We start from the raw sequence: 14,744 nt of genomic DNA, 5'->3' as shown, positions 1-14,744 counted from the left end.
GCTCGAATTACTGCCAATGAACTGTTCAGTGTGCAACACTAGTTAAGTTAAATTCAGGAAACTGCTGTGGTCACACTGACTCCACTCACTGTTGACAAGTCTCTGAAGTTTCAAAACCTGTACAGTGATATAAAACACACTCCGATCTGTTGAACAGCACACACTTCACCAAAGGAAAAGAGCCAGGCTGTCCCTCCATCCCAATGGCACAAACATTCTCCTCGCTTTGCTGGTTTCCACCTTCCCACTATTCTAATAAAGAAGCTAAATGGCATGAATAATGAATGTGTGTGTGTGTTACGGTGTGAACGCTGGTCTGCTTCTCATTATGTGCCTATCAAGAAGGATCACGGGTTGTAGGAGGAGATACTACATCTGCTCAGCCTCTCTTCTTTTGTTCCTCTCTTTGATACACACCATGCTGCAGTGCTTAAAGCGCATTAGAAAGCTATTTAAAAAGACACCTATAAGCGGTTTACACTAGAGCGCTCTGCTTATCCAGCCATTTTCTCCTGGTAAAGCTAGGAAATGCTTTTACAGACGGAATCTCTAGGATGCTAACTGGTCTGTTTAAGAGTGAAGGTTACAAACCTTGGTTTATGCACTTGTAATACTTGATTTATCACCATAGCCTAAAAAAGAGAAATTACTGAAGAGTGTGATCCACCGTATAGCATGCACAATTCATGCACATGGTATGGGCAGCTTTGTGCAGTGTTTAAGTCTTTAAAGGATTGTGGCTGGAGGTGATCAGACATGCCTGAAGCAGCAGAGACCTGCACTACGTTGTCCATGGAAGGTTTCCAAAACGTGCATCAAGTGTCCATTCAGATCCAGCCACATGCATCACGCAGCTTCTCCGGTGGCACATTGTAACATGAGAGGAAGGAATGTCTCTTGTTTACCTACTTAGAGATGCTGTTTTATTAACCCTACAACCAAAGTAACAAATTAACCTATACACGCTGTGCCATGTGACATTAGCTGCGTTTACATGGACCATAATAATCCAATTGTAATCACACTAGTAGCGCAGTCGGAATAGAAAAGTCACATGTAACCATGTCAATTGTAATGATTTGTCCAAATCTGATTAAAAACTCAGAGGAAAACTGCGAGTGTTTAGGGTGCCATTTGCGCCAGGGCCTGTGAATGAAATTCGGACGTACTACATCAGCCATGTTGTTACGGTCACGTGACCTACCAGCATCAGTTATGACGCTTCACTTCTATTCATAAATCCCCCATCAAGTGTCCATCAAATATGCACTTCATGTATTCGGACATCCTACTCTTTGTTTTTTGCATAATATATAGTAGGGAAGTATTCGATTTCGGACGCTGTACGTCTACTTTTTAAAAACAAAACTATAGTATGTATAGATTGATTGACAGCCCTGTTTTTTATGCTGATCAATGCCATGAAAACCAGACTTAAGCAATTTCAGTCTCAGTACAACATTGAGGAATTTTACAGACTGCTGTGTGAGCTGCAAAATAGACGCCACTCATTTTCATTGCACTTCCAGTGTGATTGGATTGATCTTGGCACGACTGGAGTATATTAGAGCCACATTGTGAAATGCTGCTAAATTCTACTGATAAATCAAATCTGTCAGACCCGTCAGACAAAGCAACAACACAGACACCCCTACATAAGCAAATATAAGTGTTTCCTTGATCATTGTAACTGCATCCTCCAGTTGTTTACTGGCACCTGTTTCACGTTACCATGGTGTCCCAAAAGCCATCTGAAACTGGACCATCCTGTACATTTTGATATATAATTATATCATACTGCTGGTGACTTTTGCAAACTGCAGGTTTGTGTAATGCAAAAGTTGTTTTGTTGTTTCATAGGGAAGATTAATCAGCCTCCATTTCCCAGTAAATGTTACCACACGGCTCATGAAAACCCTAATTACACCTTTCTTTGCGGCTTTCGAACCCTTTCTGCCCTGTGAATTGCAGTAAATACATTTAACACACATTTTTTGATCAAACCTTTAACTGCAGCACTTGGCATCATGCACATTCTTCCTCTTTCGTTTAGTTTCAGAGGCCCCCTTGAACCAGGAGTGTTTATATGGGTTCTACTCGCCAAACTCATGTTTGACCTACCCAGAATTCCAGCGGTCACCATGGTGTCGGTGCAAGCTGCCACTTCTGTACTTCTCATGCTAACAAGAGAGATGTTGTGCCAGCTCACTAAACAAACACTAACCTCTCTCCTGAACGTCTCCACAGATTTTACTTGATGTCTTCATTTTTTTCCATCTCTCCCTTTCTTGTCCTTCCCATGACTTCAAACTGCTCTCTTATATCATCTGTTTTTTAATATTTCATGCTGGGTTTCTAACTTTGGAACAGGGAGACCCAGCCACGCAGGCAGGTGGAAGAGAACACAATGTTTCTGAAGTGTAAACCAAGAGCTGCGTCATTCCTTTCTCCTCCTCCTCCTCTGGAGAAGCTCAACAGTCATTTCTCATCAACGCAGAGCTTTAATGAAAACAGAGCAGTGTGAGAGGGTTTTTGGGAAAGCGGTTTGTCCTTTAAGGGGAAAGACAGTAAGAGCTCACTGTAAAAGAGCCTAGAGTTTCCCTGGAGAACTTTGCTGACCACTTCTTTTGGAAGGAAGGGAGCATTTGAGAACAACATCAAATGTAACTTTATGTACTTTAAACTGAAATATGAGTTTTTGTAAGATTACATCAAATATTATGCAATGAATGTGTTTGAACACATAGGGCCAGATTTACTAAACAGGGCAGATTAGCTTGAGAGCGTAATCCCATAAAAGCGCCGATGGGAGTGGAAAGTTCTGCGCGTGATCTACTGACGACACGCAAATTAAAGAACACAGACGTATCATTTCCCGAATGACCAACGCAATCTACCTAGAGCAACGCAAATTAGCGTCTGGTTTAAGACGTGCTTTTTTTGGGGCGTTAAATAACAGTGCAAATACCAGTAAATTAACGGGCGCAAACCAAAGTAAATCACCTTGCATGATTCATCCTCCTCTCATAAATTTTGCGCCTGAAAGGGAAACTTATACAAATTCATATGCAATAAGGTCAGCTGCAAAAATAACCGGTTTGTAAAGCTGTTAGTAAATCTTGCCCATAGACTGTATTAAATTTCGGTTCAATAAGATTTTCAAAAAGTTTTTGAAAGTAAAAACATCTTCATTAAGGCTATATTTATTTGATCAAAAATACAGTAAAAACAGCAATATGTGAAATTATATTTTAAAATGTAATTTATTTCTGTGATGCAAAGCTGAATTTTCAGCATCATTACTTCAGTTTTCAGTCACATGATCCTTCAGAAATCATTCTAATATGCTGATTTGCTGCTAAAGTGATATTTCTAATCAGTATTGAAAACAATTGTGCTGCTTAATATTTTTTGTGGAAACCATGATACATTTTTTCATGATTTTCGATGAATGGAAATGTCAAAAGAACAGCATTTAGTTGAAATATAAATCTTTTGTACCATAAATGTCTTTACTGTCACTTTTGATCAATTTAACGCTTTTTTGCTAAATAAAAGCATGAATTTCTTTCAAAAAAAGTCTTACTGACCCCACAGTACAAGTAAGTTTTATATAATTTAATTGTACTGTACAGTATATATTACGGTTTGCAGAACTCCACATACAGATCGACTAGTCAGTGAATCAATGTTTATTTATGTAAATGACTCCAGAGAGCCTGTGCAGCATCAGCTGTCTATCCGGCTAGCAATGCTTTAATGGAGAATGTGTGAGTGAAGAGAACGTCCACACAGCTGAGATGAGCATGCATATGTTCTTGCCAGATTCATGTGGTTTGCATTATCATAAAAACGATGCAAAAACAGTCATATTCCACTCGCTTTTAGTTTCTGTCAACCTTCAGGCAACAATTTTCAATTCAGGGTGGTTAGCAAGATTTTTAGCTTGAACATATATGAGCATTATAAATGATCTCAGATGTCTTCAGAACCAATACAGTTTGCTTATAATGTACTTTGTGAATCCAAACCGCTCCAGTTTCACTTTTGTTCAAATGTGTATGTATGGTACAGCTAGTCGAAAGTTGACCAGCCCCTGCGTTCAAGGCTTTTATAGGATACAGGCACTATTAAACATTTACAGGCTCTACTTAAACAATGCAAATGTTAGTTTCAAACAAGGTTAAGATCCTTCTCTGGTCTAAATCCGTTCTGTTTGGGGTCTGACAAAGCCCAATAAAAAGATTTTGCAAGTGTTGTAGATCCCACAGGCTGAAATTGAGATGTTTCTGTTTCAGATACACTTAGCAAACCTCAGCGGTTCAACACAACTCTTTATTTGTATTTTTTTTTGTACTTAATACGAGAGCTGAAGCCTTATATTAAAGACGAGAGTGCAGCTTTAAAAATGTAGTTTAAGTGTCCTAGGCCTAAATTCACAAAGCTAAGATCTGAGAAAAGTGGATTACGTCCCTTCGTTTCAGATTTGCATGGTGCCACGCCGCAACAACTTGATGCTGTCTACACTAGACGGGACAAAACGGGTGTTGCAAATCCATTTGTTCTTTGTGTCAGAAGTAGCGTGAGTGCTTTAAGTACGTCATAACGGCATAAGTTTACTGTTGGGGATTTGCTGTGTTGCGTCGTGCAATGCTGCATCCAGTGTAGACAGCATCACTGATTATAATGGGTTCTATCTCGTGTCTGGTGTAGACATGGTGTAAGTTTATGATTATGGTTGTGAAGCTTCAGCTTCCATAGCTCATCTGTTCACCTTGACCCACGAATAACCGTCTTTTTTGCACAGGATTTAAAATTTATAGCGTGCTCTTAAGCTTCTTAGAAAGAACGAATCTTGATGTTCCTGTAAAACTTGTCGTCATAATTCTTAAGCAACAAAATAACCGTTTACAACAAAATAATTGAAGAGAGCATTTTTCCAGATTGTTTTTCCCAACATCAAAAGCAGCATCAACAGTCCTCACTTTGTCATTAAGGCAACAGGGGGCTTGTCATTCTCCTGACACCTGGAGATGACATCATCTCTTCTTCACCTGTTCATTGTTTACTTGGCGCTCGAGAAGGTGAGAAATAATGCAGACACATCTTACACTTACAGATTTGTCTGCTTCGCTGTTTAAAGTCATGAAACGGAAAGTTTTCTTCCCTATTGTTCCCTTTTCTACGCTGTCTGTTGGGCGAAAACCTACTTAACGGTCCAAAACCGCTACTTTTCTGGAAATGGAAAAAAAAAAAGTATTCTTTTAATAATTTAACACCACATTGTCAGAGTTGATATTGTGGCTTTATACATAGTCATACAATACTCCTGATACATACAAGTGCATCGCTTTACTTTTTCATCAACTTACAGGTTCTAAAGTTTATTGCAGCTCTGTGGGTGCTCATTTGGACACAATCTCATGATATAAAAGATGAAGTGCTTCGCACAGGCTATTTAAGACAACTACGAATCAACGTCAAATGCTAGTCTAAGACACTCTTCTCTGCTCCTCAAAGCTCAAACACATAAAGCATTAAGCAAAGAAATCGCAGTACTTATTCAAAGAACTAGTTCTTTATTTACCCTTGCATTGCAAACAAGCAAACGGTCCAAAATGCGTGCAGCGCTTCATTCACGATAGTGGCGGGCTGGAGTTAAGAGGTTTTACCGACAGCTTGAGGATCCAATGGAATTACGAGATTTAGTCACAAGCTATTTCATTGGTTAAATATTTGCAAAACCCACAGACAGACGTAAAAGGGTGTCCAATAGTAATGATTTATGGGGGGAAAAATACGAAATATGAACATATTAGGTTTCTGCCCGACAGAGATGTCATAATAAGTTCTGAATTGTCCATTTTGATTTCATGGTGACTTTAATAGTTCAGCATTACCCAGCTATACAGTGTGACTAAAAAAAGGTTTGTGTAGGATTCTAATAGGCATTTAACTTCAGAGTATTTTCCTCTGAAAGCTCAACTCATCAGATACACTATTTACTTAAATGAGCCGTCTACTGAGGCCTAAACAAAACCGAGCTTTGATCTTTCACACTGACGGCCAGTCGCTCTTTTCCACGGGATGCTTCGGTCTCTAATTAACTTCGGGCATGTGCTGTTAGAGCAGCCGTAGGGAATTCTGCTCTGAAAACCCGAACATGGAAGGGTTCCCTAAAAGCCTGCATAATTAATTTCTCTCTAAATGGATTAGAAAGCAAATCGCTGCGGATATGGCAATCCATTTAGTAGTGGCTTTCTCCAAAAAAAAATGACATGTAATTGCATAATGGCAGTAATGATCTCATATTGCTCACAGCAACACAAAGAATCTAACATGGCTATAGAATACAGTAGAGTAGATGGAGGAAAATAGACTTTGAAGATAGATGAGGGTCAACAAGACAAGGACGTACAAGTTATGATATCAGCACAAGAGACAATAACTACTTGCTTCGTAAGTACCTCTCTCTCTTGTTGACACTCTCAGCCCTCTTTCCTCATGAGTGGGAACAGGATAAGCCTTTTCCCAGCATGCAACAGTGCAGTTTTGAGGAAGCAAATCTCAGCTGTCGTCATGGAACTGCCCTATGGGAACTGACCTCAGTCAACTCAAACAATAATACAACAGACTCATTGAGAGAGAGACCGTATTGTCTGTGTGGGGATTGGTAATGTTGCAAGACATGGAAAATCGATGAGCAGGACATTAGAAATGTTGGGGTCAGCCTGGGTCATTCCGCCACCCCAAGCTTATTGAAAGTTATTATAGTACATTCGCTGGAACTGCATTCCATGTAATTCTTAATTAGTTTTGTTTGTTGCAGTTCATTTTCAATGGCGCAGTTCTTTCCTTGCGTTTCACAATTGCACCTTTTTAAAACCACATAAGTGGTTACAGGCAGACATCTTGAACTTAACATGCAAGCACTCAACAAAAAAAACATAAACAGCCCAATATTGCCAAAGATTTTTCTTATTTGAAGTGGTCTGCGTTTAATTAGTGCTGGACGTGGCCAGGTGTTTATACAGCTCTGTATATGTTTTATAGCTTGTGCTGCACCATGTAATTCCCTTAACACAACATACAATGACCAAGACAATACTAATAGTAAATAACTAGTGGAGCTTGCATTACTCTTACACTTGATCATATTCAAGCCGCCTTTTTCACTCAGATAAACAACTAATGGGAAGTCATTCATTTATTTATGTAGTACAGGAGCTGTGTGGAGTTCAGATCATATAAATGATTGTATGCGAATGCTGGATATAATAAAAAAATTATTAATATAATATAAATATTAAATACATACTTTAAGATAAAAGCTTTTATTTTATATTAACATTTGAATATACATTTTATTATATTATTATTAATACTTTACTGTTAATATTAATATTGAAGTATTAATATTTAGTAGTGCTGTCAAATTGGTTAATCATATATATATATATATATATATATGTATATATATATATATATATATATATATATATATATATATATATATATATATATATATATATATATACACACACACAAATTGTGATCTGACAGCACTAATATTTAGATATCAATTTGTGATTTCCTATAAATGTGTGTATTATGGAAGCTTGTTTCTGTCTCCTAGTCTTTAACTCGCAATTCTGACTTTATAACTTGCATTATGACTTTATAAAAAAATCAGAATTGCGAGATAATCGCAATTATCTTTTAAATAGTTTTATTCCGTGGCTGAAAAAAGCTTCCGTGTGTGTGTGTGTGTGTGTGTGTGTGTGTGTGTGTGTATATATATATATATATATATATATATATATATATATATATATATATATATATATATATATATATATATACAGAAAATGTTGAAGTAAATATATATATATATTTTTACTTCAACATTTTCTGTATATATATATATATATACAGAAAATGTTGAAGTAAATATATATATATATATATATATATATATATATATATATATATATATATATATACAGAAAATGTTGAAGTAAAAATATATATATATATTTACAATATACTTAATAGCTGAACCACAACTCACAGTCATCATGTCGATTTTACAGTGAAGTGTTCAGTAAAACATTCACATGTGTGATTTTTCCCTGATGAGGCTCAATTATTTGCCTCATTGTGTGAGCTGCAGGGAGAAGCGTTACAGCTGTGCCACTCTGGAGAATAATCGAGGGAACGCTTTCTGTCTGTGCAAATCCCACTTAAGCCCTGTTTGGTTGCAGATATTTCCCTTTGTCCTTGTCTCACTAAATCGCCATTAAATTTCTCCCCAAACCCTCTGAAATGAACGCTGCCAGTGCTGAGTGGTGCCCTGTTTCATCCTGTAATCAGAGAGTGGGGGGGAAACACGAGACACACGGAGGCAGAGACCCCAGTAGCGTGCCACTAATGTGCCGTGTTGATCCCCTCCTGCGGTTTAGCAGACTGGATTCAGTGGTAATAAGCCCTCCTGGTTGAGGGCTGATGCCCTATTATTACCGCATTGTCTCCCCCGGGGCTCAGGAAGTGAGCGCAGACCTTCTGCAGCAGCTCCCAGAGACACGGACGCTTTTAGAGTCTTACCTCAGCCCAAAGTCACCCACGGGAACATATTCAGTGTAATTATTACATGCTCTCCAAGACCTACCAGGAGTGGACGCCTTTCTAGGATTCTTTAAATTAAGTAAATCAACTGTACAGGTTGTATGGCATGAAGGCTTCAGCATTTATACCTATTGACCTTGTATTTTATATGATATTGATGAGCACTCTGCTGGCGCTTGCTTTGTTTTTTCAGTCTCACTTTAGTTTGGAGAGCACATATTCACTATTAACTAAGACTTTTGCCTCAATAAACTCCTAATTAATGCTTATTAATAGTTAGCAATTGTTGTTAGGTATGGGGTAGGATTAAGGGATGGAGAATAAGACATTTATATGTGCATAATAAGTACTGATAAACAGCCAATAAGCTAGTAATAAGCAACTAGTTAATAGTTGCGGATATTTTTTTGCCTTGTGAAAATAGTGTTTAAAACAGATTTCCTGATTTTACTTTTATTTTATTTTATTTTGAACCTCTACATATTTAACATGGAATATACAGGGCTTGACATTAACACCCGCTGGATGTTAGCAGTGGTGTGTAACACAGTCACTCCTACTAGCCACTTTGGCGGGTTCAATTTTATATATGATATATACATTTTTCACTTGTAGTCTTTTAAAAAGGAATCTGAAATAATGCACTAAGTGCAATGTGGTGTTGTTAAAAATATAGATTTTTCAATACATATTGATACTGAAACTCTCCCAATACTCATTTTCCACAGAATAGATGCACGATACCAGATGCGCTTTCTCTCTCTCTCATCTCTACCCACCTTCCCCTCACTTACTCGTTTTATTTGCTCCGGATGAATATTGTTGGTGTTACAGGGCTTGAATTTGCTGTGGGATTGTGCGTATTGCGCATAATTTTACTCATTCACGCATATTTTGTGCTCACACCCAAAGTGTGCCGCCTCTCAGTACTAAATTGAGTTCTTTTTCGCTGCTTATTTCACTTAAACAGTCAAATACACACGTAAACATATATTCAGTTATGTTTTAAGTGAACATAAACAGTTGAGAAAGAAAATGCTTGTGTAACAGTATAATGGATCAGTGCGTCAGGTCGTAAAGTGACAGCAGTCTAATATACCTGCTGCCAAATTATGAGTCCCATGGTCTCAAAATTGTGGCCAGTGGAGTGGCTAATAACTTTGAAAATAATATGTAATTTTTTTGGAACAGTTTTCCTCAATACTCCTAAATGTTATTTTATTTCAGCATATTAAACTGGGGAAAAATACAGTTCAAATTTAGGCTTGATAACTTATTTTTTTTGGCTCTCATTTCTGTGTATCTTGGACTGAAAGACAAGTGTGATTCAAGCTTTAAGCCAATGACAGATGAGGAGAACACTGTGTTTGCCATGCAGTGATGAAGGTTGTATTTACAGCCTGTTGACATCGATTCGACATGCATCTTAAGATCTGAGAAGCTGGTATCTTGGAATGATGTCATTGTAGCATGAGAGTGCTTGGTTATGACAGCCTATGGAGAGACGAGATGAAAGACTATTTCCACACATTTCATTTCACACACATTCTGAATCACCAGCAAATTCTCAAGTGGCTTGTCTGAAGTCATAAAAAGCCATGCAAAAGTATGATTTGGCATTCTGAAGAGGATGTGAGCCAATCACAGTGCCACTAACCCTCTTATCAAACACCCCCTACTGGTAGGAAATATACGACTTTTTATTGATGCCGTTGTCAGAGGAACAGAGAAACAGCCTGCAGGAGCTGCCATGATAATGAAGCAGTGCAATATCTTTGATTAAGAGATGAACATCTGTCTCTGAGCTATATGTGACCACACACAAATGCTCATTCAACAGTGATTCAGACGCTGCTGTTGCAACAGGTTTTAGTTTTCTCACTGCCAGCCAGTAAACATTTGACGTTATTGTCTAATACCCTAAAGCAGTGTTTCATAACTGGTAGGTCATGAACTAAAGGTGAATCTAAGGTTTGTTCAGGAGGGGGAAAATTAAACTAAATAAATAATAGTGAATATATATAATAACAAAACAAATACCCTAATAAAAAATAAAATAAATTGCTTAAAAAATATGCAAAGTATAAGAAAATATGACCTAGACTACATACAATATTGGTTCACTTGCAAGGAAGATAAATTAATAAAATAAAGAAAAATCTTAATATTATATTATACATTTATATGTTGTATTTTAAGGCATTTTTGTACGATAATATTACTGCCGTCAAAAATAATCCATTACAGAAAAAACCTGGCAGCTGTGGTTGCCAGAATAATTCAGTAAAAATGTAAACATATTTACAGAACAACTGTAAATTTTACAGTTTTAAACAAAAATAAAAAATATTTTAAACCAGTAAATCCAATTGCTACTAAAATCTGTTTTGTAACTTTAACATATACTGACATCCACCACAATAACACTGGTGGTAAAGAGAAAACCATAATACATCAAAGTTCATCACCCTTTTCCACAAGCTGAGGTAATATATAGAAGTTAAAAAATGTCATACACACAAATACAAAACACCTTCATGCAACACACACAACACTAAAATAGTGCAATAAACATTCATTCAACAACATAAAATGTAACATAAAACACTAATATACATAACTGATATAAAAAAAACTAAGAATACGGCTTTTCATTGTGAATTATTAGATCATTTGTTCTTTTTACTTAAATGTATTTTACCGTAAAATTACACAAAATGCAAGGTTAGATCTATTACAGTTTTACTCCGTATGGGAACTTATTTTTTTTTAACCAATTAACTACAGTCTTTTACTTTTAAAATTACAATAGATTTTTCACAGTTGTAAATAAAACATTTCGATTATTGCCTTGCTTTTTACAAGACAATATCAGCTGAAACCATTTGAAAAGCACAATCACAAATCTGACTTTTGCACATTTATCTTATTTCCAGTAGTAAATCTTATTTTTGCTGACATTCCACCCTCTCCACGCTCTTTTTTCCATATCTCCTCATAGATGCAAACGAGAGGTCGGCCAAGAGATTTTCACCCGATGGAGTCTTCAATTACACCTCTCTGCTCCTCAGTAAAGAGGATAACATGCTGTACGTTGGCGCTCGAGAGACTCTCTTCGCACTCAATATCACCGATATCAGCAGAACACAGCTGCAGCGTAATGTGAGTATGTCTGTGTGTTGCATTTTGGAGAATTTATAAGCATGTGCATCAGTCTGTAATATGGGAATTATTAATTTAAGGTTCAAATGAGAGTAGAATATCATTGATGTTGAATCTAGGCATCATTTTAAGGGATAGTTCACCCAAAAATGAAAATTCTGTCATCATTTACTCACACTTATATTGTTCCAAACCCATATGACTTTGTTCTGTTGAACACAAAATAAGATATTTTAAAGAATGTCGGTAACCAGACAGTTGACGGTAGCCATTGACTATGGAAGTCAATGACTACCATCAACTGTCTGGTTACCGACATTCTTTAAAATATCTTATTTTGTGTTCAGCAGAAGAAAGAAACTCAAGGTTAAGGTTTGGAACAACTTGAGGGTGAGTAAATGATGACAAAACTTTCTTTTTTGGCACACACGTAAGTGTGAACGCAGGTAAAGGGGGTCACTTTCTGATCATTTGTCATTGGTATTTTTTTAAAATATTATCCAAATGGCTACATCAATGTTATACTATGTCGTTCAATTTTGTGACATTGATTATCAGTGAATAATGGATCAAATTTCAATCCATTCATCACACAAAGCTATCGTGTGATTTCCGAAGACTTGAAATGTAGTGCTGAAGTCATAAGGATCACGTCTACTTTTATTGGGATTTTGTGTCCTTTTTCATTCAGTGTAAGCGTCCTACTTTACCAGTTGTCCCACTTCCTCCTCATTGTATTTTGACATCAAACTTTGCAACAAATTAACTTTTTAAGTCATAAATAGTCCTTCACAGTTCACTGCAAATATTTTGTGTTGCTTGATTCATTTTGAACATAACAGAAAGGCTATGTTACAGCCAAGGTGACTCACTGTAGGCCCACTCAATGCAAATGTGCTTGTTAATGCATGATGTTTCTGTAAATGCACTATAGCTGGCGAGACTGCTTAACTCAGTCAGCTTGCGATTTTCACTTTTTCAGTTAACATGGAGCACGCCACAGAGAAAGAGAGACGAGTGCAGTTTCAAAGGGAAAGACTTACAGGTAAGAGATATTCATCAAACCAAGTGGAGAGATGTCTGTATATTTGAACATTTGAACATATATATTGATTCATATACTGTAACTTAAGAGAAGTAGGTCTTGTAAGTAAATGTTGGGCAAAATTTGATTCTGAGAAACTGCCCGTCGCACCACTTTCAGTTCATAAGATCCATTATTGCCTTGACACGTCCACACTGTAATTTCCCTGAAAGCTTGACATGGCACAAGGGCTGTTATTAGATTAATAATCCGCATGCTTAATTTGCTGCCAGATTGATTTGTCTTGAGAGCCAGGTTTGGATGGATGTTGGGACCCTGATGAAGACGCAGTAATAACTGCTGTTTCTTGAGACCGATGACATGCAGCTGCCAGAAACCTCTCCCAGACTATTACAGAGGATTTAGATCAAACCTAGTGATGTGAAAACAAATTCTGAGCCACAGCCAAGCAACACTTGTGCAAACACCAGCCTGGTGCTTAAATGTGCCCTCATATAACATTCAAACTCTTTGTTCATGAATTTTTTGTATCTTTGAAAATTAATTTGGACTACTACCATATATATATATATATATATATATATATATATATATATATATATATATATAAAAATAATAATAATGTTTTTCTTAAAGGGATAGTTCACCCAAAAATTCAAATTCATCATCAATTACTCACCCTCATGCCATTGCAAACCTGGACACAACAGGAGATATTTTGATGAATGTTGGGACATTTTTTGACTTCTATTGTATTGACAAAAGATATTTAGCAAAATAGAATTTAAAAGAAATAAAGTCGTAAGTCTCCAACGGTGCGTCCAAAATCGTGTACTGTTTGAACTTACTCTGCGACCGTTTAAAAAAAAAATTCTATATAGAATAGAATTTATAGATTATATAGAATGTGTGTAGTATGAATGTAATCCAGACTATATCCGCTGTGTTGTCATTATCATGAGACCTACCAGCGTCAGTTACGTTGCCTTACCTCCATTCACAAATCCTCTCCTGTGGCCTCATGGGATAGTTTTCGCCTACTGTTTTTCAAATACTATGTATTCAGACATACTACTCTATTGGCGTACTGTTTTTCACATGCTATATAGTAGGGAAGTACTCGATTTCGGATGCAACACAAGTGATCTAATAGGTGCAACGATGCCCAGAACTTTAGCAACTGTCACATTCATGTCTTAAATCATTGTCCGTCTCTCCTTCTCTTATGTATTTCCTTTTTCTCATTCCAGACTGACTGCTTCAATTACATCAAGATTTTACTGCGTGTGAACAGCACTCACCTGTACGTGTGTGGAACGTATGCTTTCAGCCCTATCTGCGCATACATCGTAAGTACGGTTTAATTTTGTTCTATTCTACTGCAGGATCTCACCACCTCCATCCATGCTTTTAACAGACTGCAGGGGAGGAATTAATTATCCATGTAATTTACTCAGTCAATCAAAATGTCCTCAGAAATACACTCTTCCGCTTTCCCCGAGGGTAAATGCCGTTCGGATGAGAAATGATTATTGCCCTGCACTTTACTTAGACCCCTCACTCTGGAGACGATGCCTGGATTGGTCTGTGCACTTGAGGGGTCGACACGGACCAGTAAGATTGAAGCTTAAGGATAGTGTACTTTGCATACACAAGCTGATTCTGTGACAGCTGTCCCTTGAAATGGTTTGCAGATTTACATTTTACCTTTATGCCCCTATAAAGACACAAAGGAGAAAGTGTGTCCTGCCGCAACTCCCTCCAAATAGCCTTTTTATCAGGATCCTTGGCCCACACACAGTCGAAAGTACACACATCATCCCTTCGCTTTGAGTGCGTTCACCCTGTTCTTACTATCTCCTCAGACTTATCGCAATAACATGACGTTCTGTTCAGCAAAATAAGGTCCTTG

General features: G+C 37.1%; 1 protein-coding gene across 5 annotated transcripts in view; it reads left to right on the top strand.

The window, feature by feature from the left end:
- sema4ba (sema domain, immunoglobulin domain (Ig), transmembrane domain (TM) and short cytoplasmic domain, (semaphorin) 4Ba) overlaps positions 1-14,744 on the top strand; it is a 69,897-nt gene that overhangs the window by 38,621 nt on the left and 16,532 nt on the right. For all 5 annotated transcript variants that reach the window (XM_084123786.1, XM_084123788.1, XM_084123785.1 and 2 more), the window contains exons 3-5: positions 11,627-11,787; positions 12,770-12,832; positions 14,083-14,181. In XM_084123786.1, the coding sequence (XP_083979912.1) occupies positions 11,627-11,787; positions 12,770-12,832; positions 14,083-14,181 (323 nt within the window). The remainder of the gene's footprint in view (positions 1-11,626; positions 11,788-12,769; positions 12,833-14,082; positions 14,182-14,744) is intronic.

The sequence above is a fragment of the Abramis brama genome, assembly GCF_963993115.1.
Source record: "Abramis brama genome assembly, chromosome: 9".
Classification (NCBI taxonomy): Eukaryota; Metazoa; Chordata; class Actinopteri; order Cypriniformes; family Leuciscidae; genus Abramis; species Abramis brama.
The sequence above is the reverse complement of the archived record's forward strand: the minus strand, read 5'-3'. Positions and strand labels throughout refer to the sequence as shown.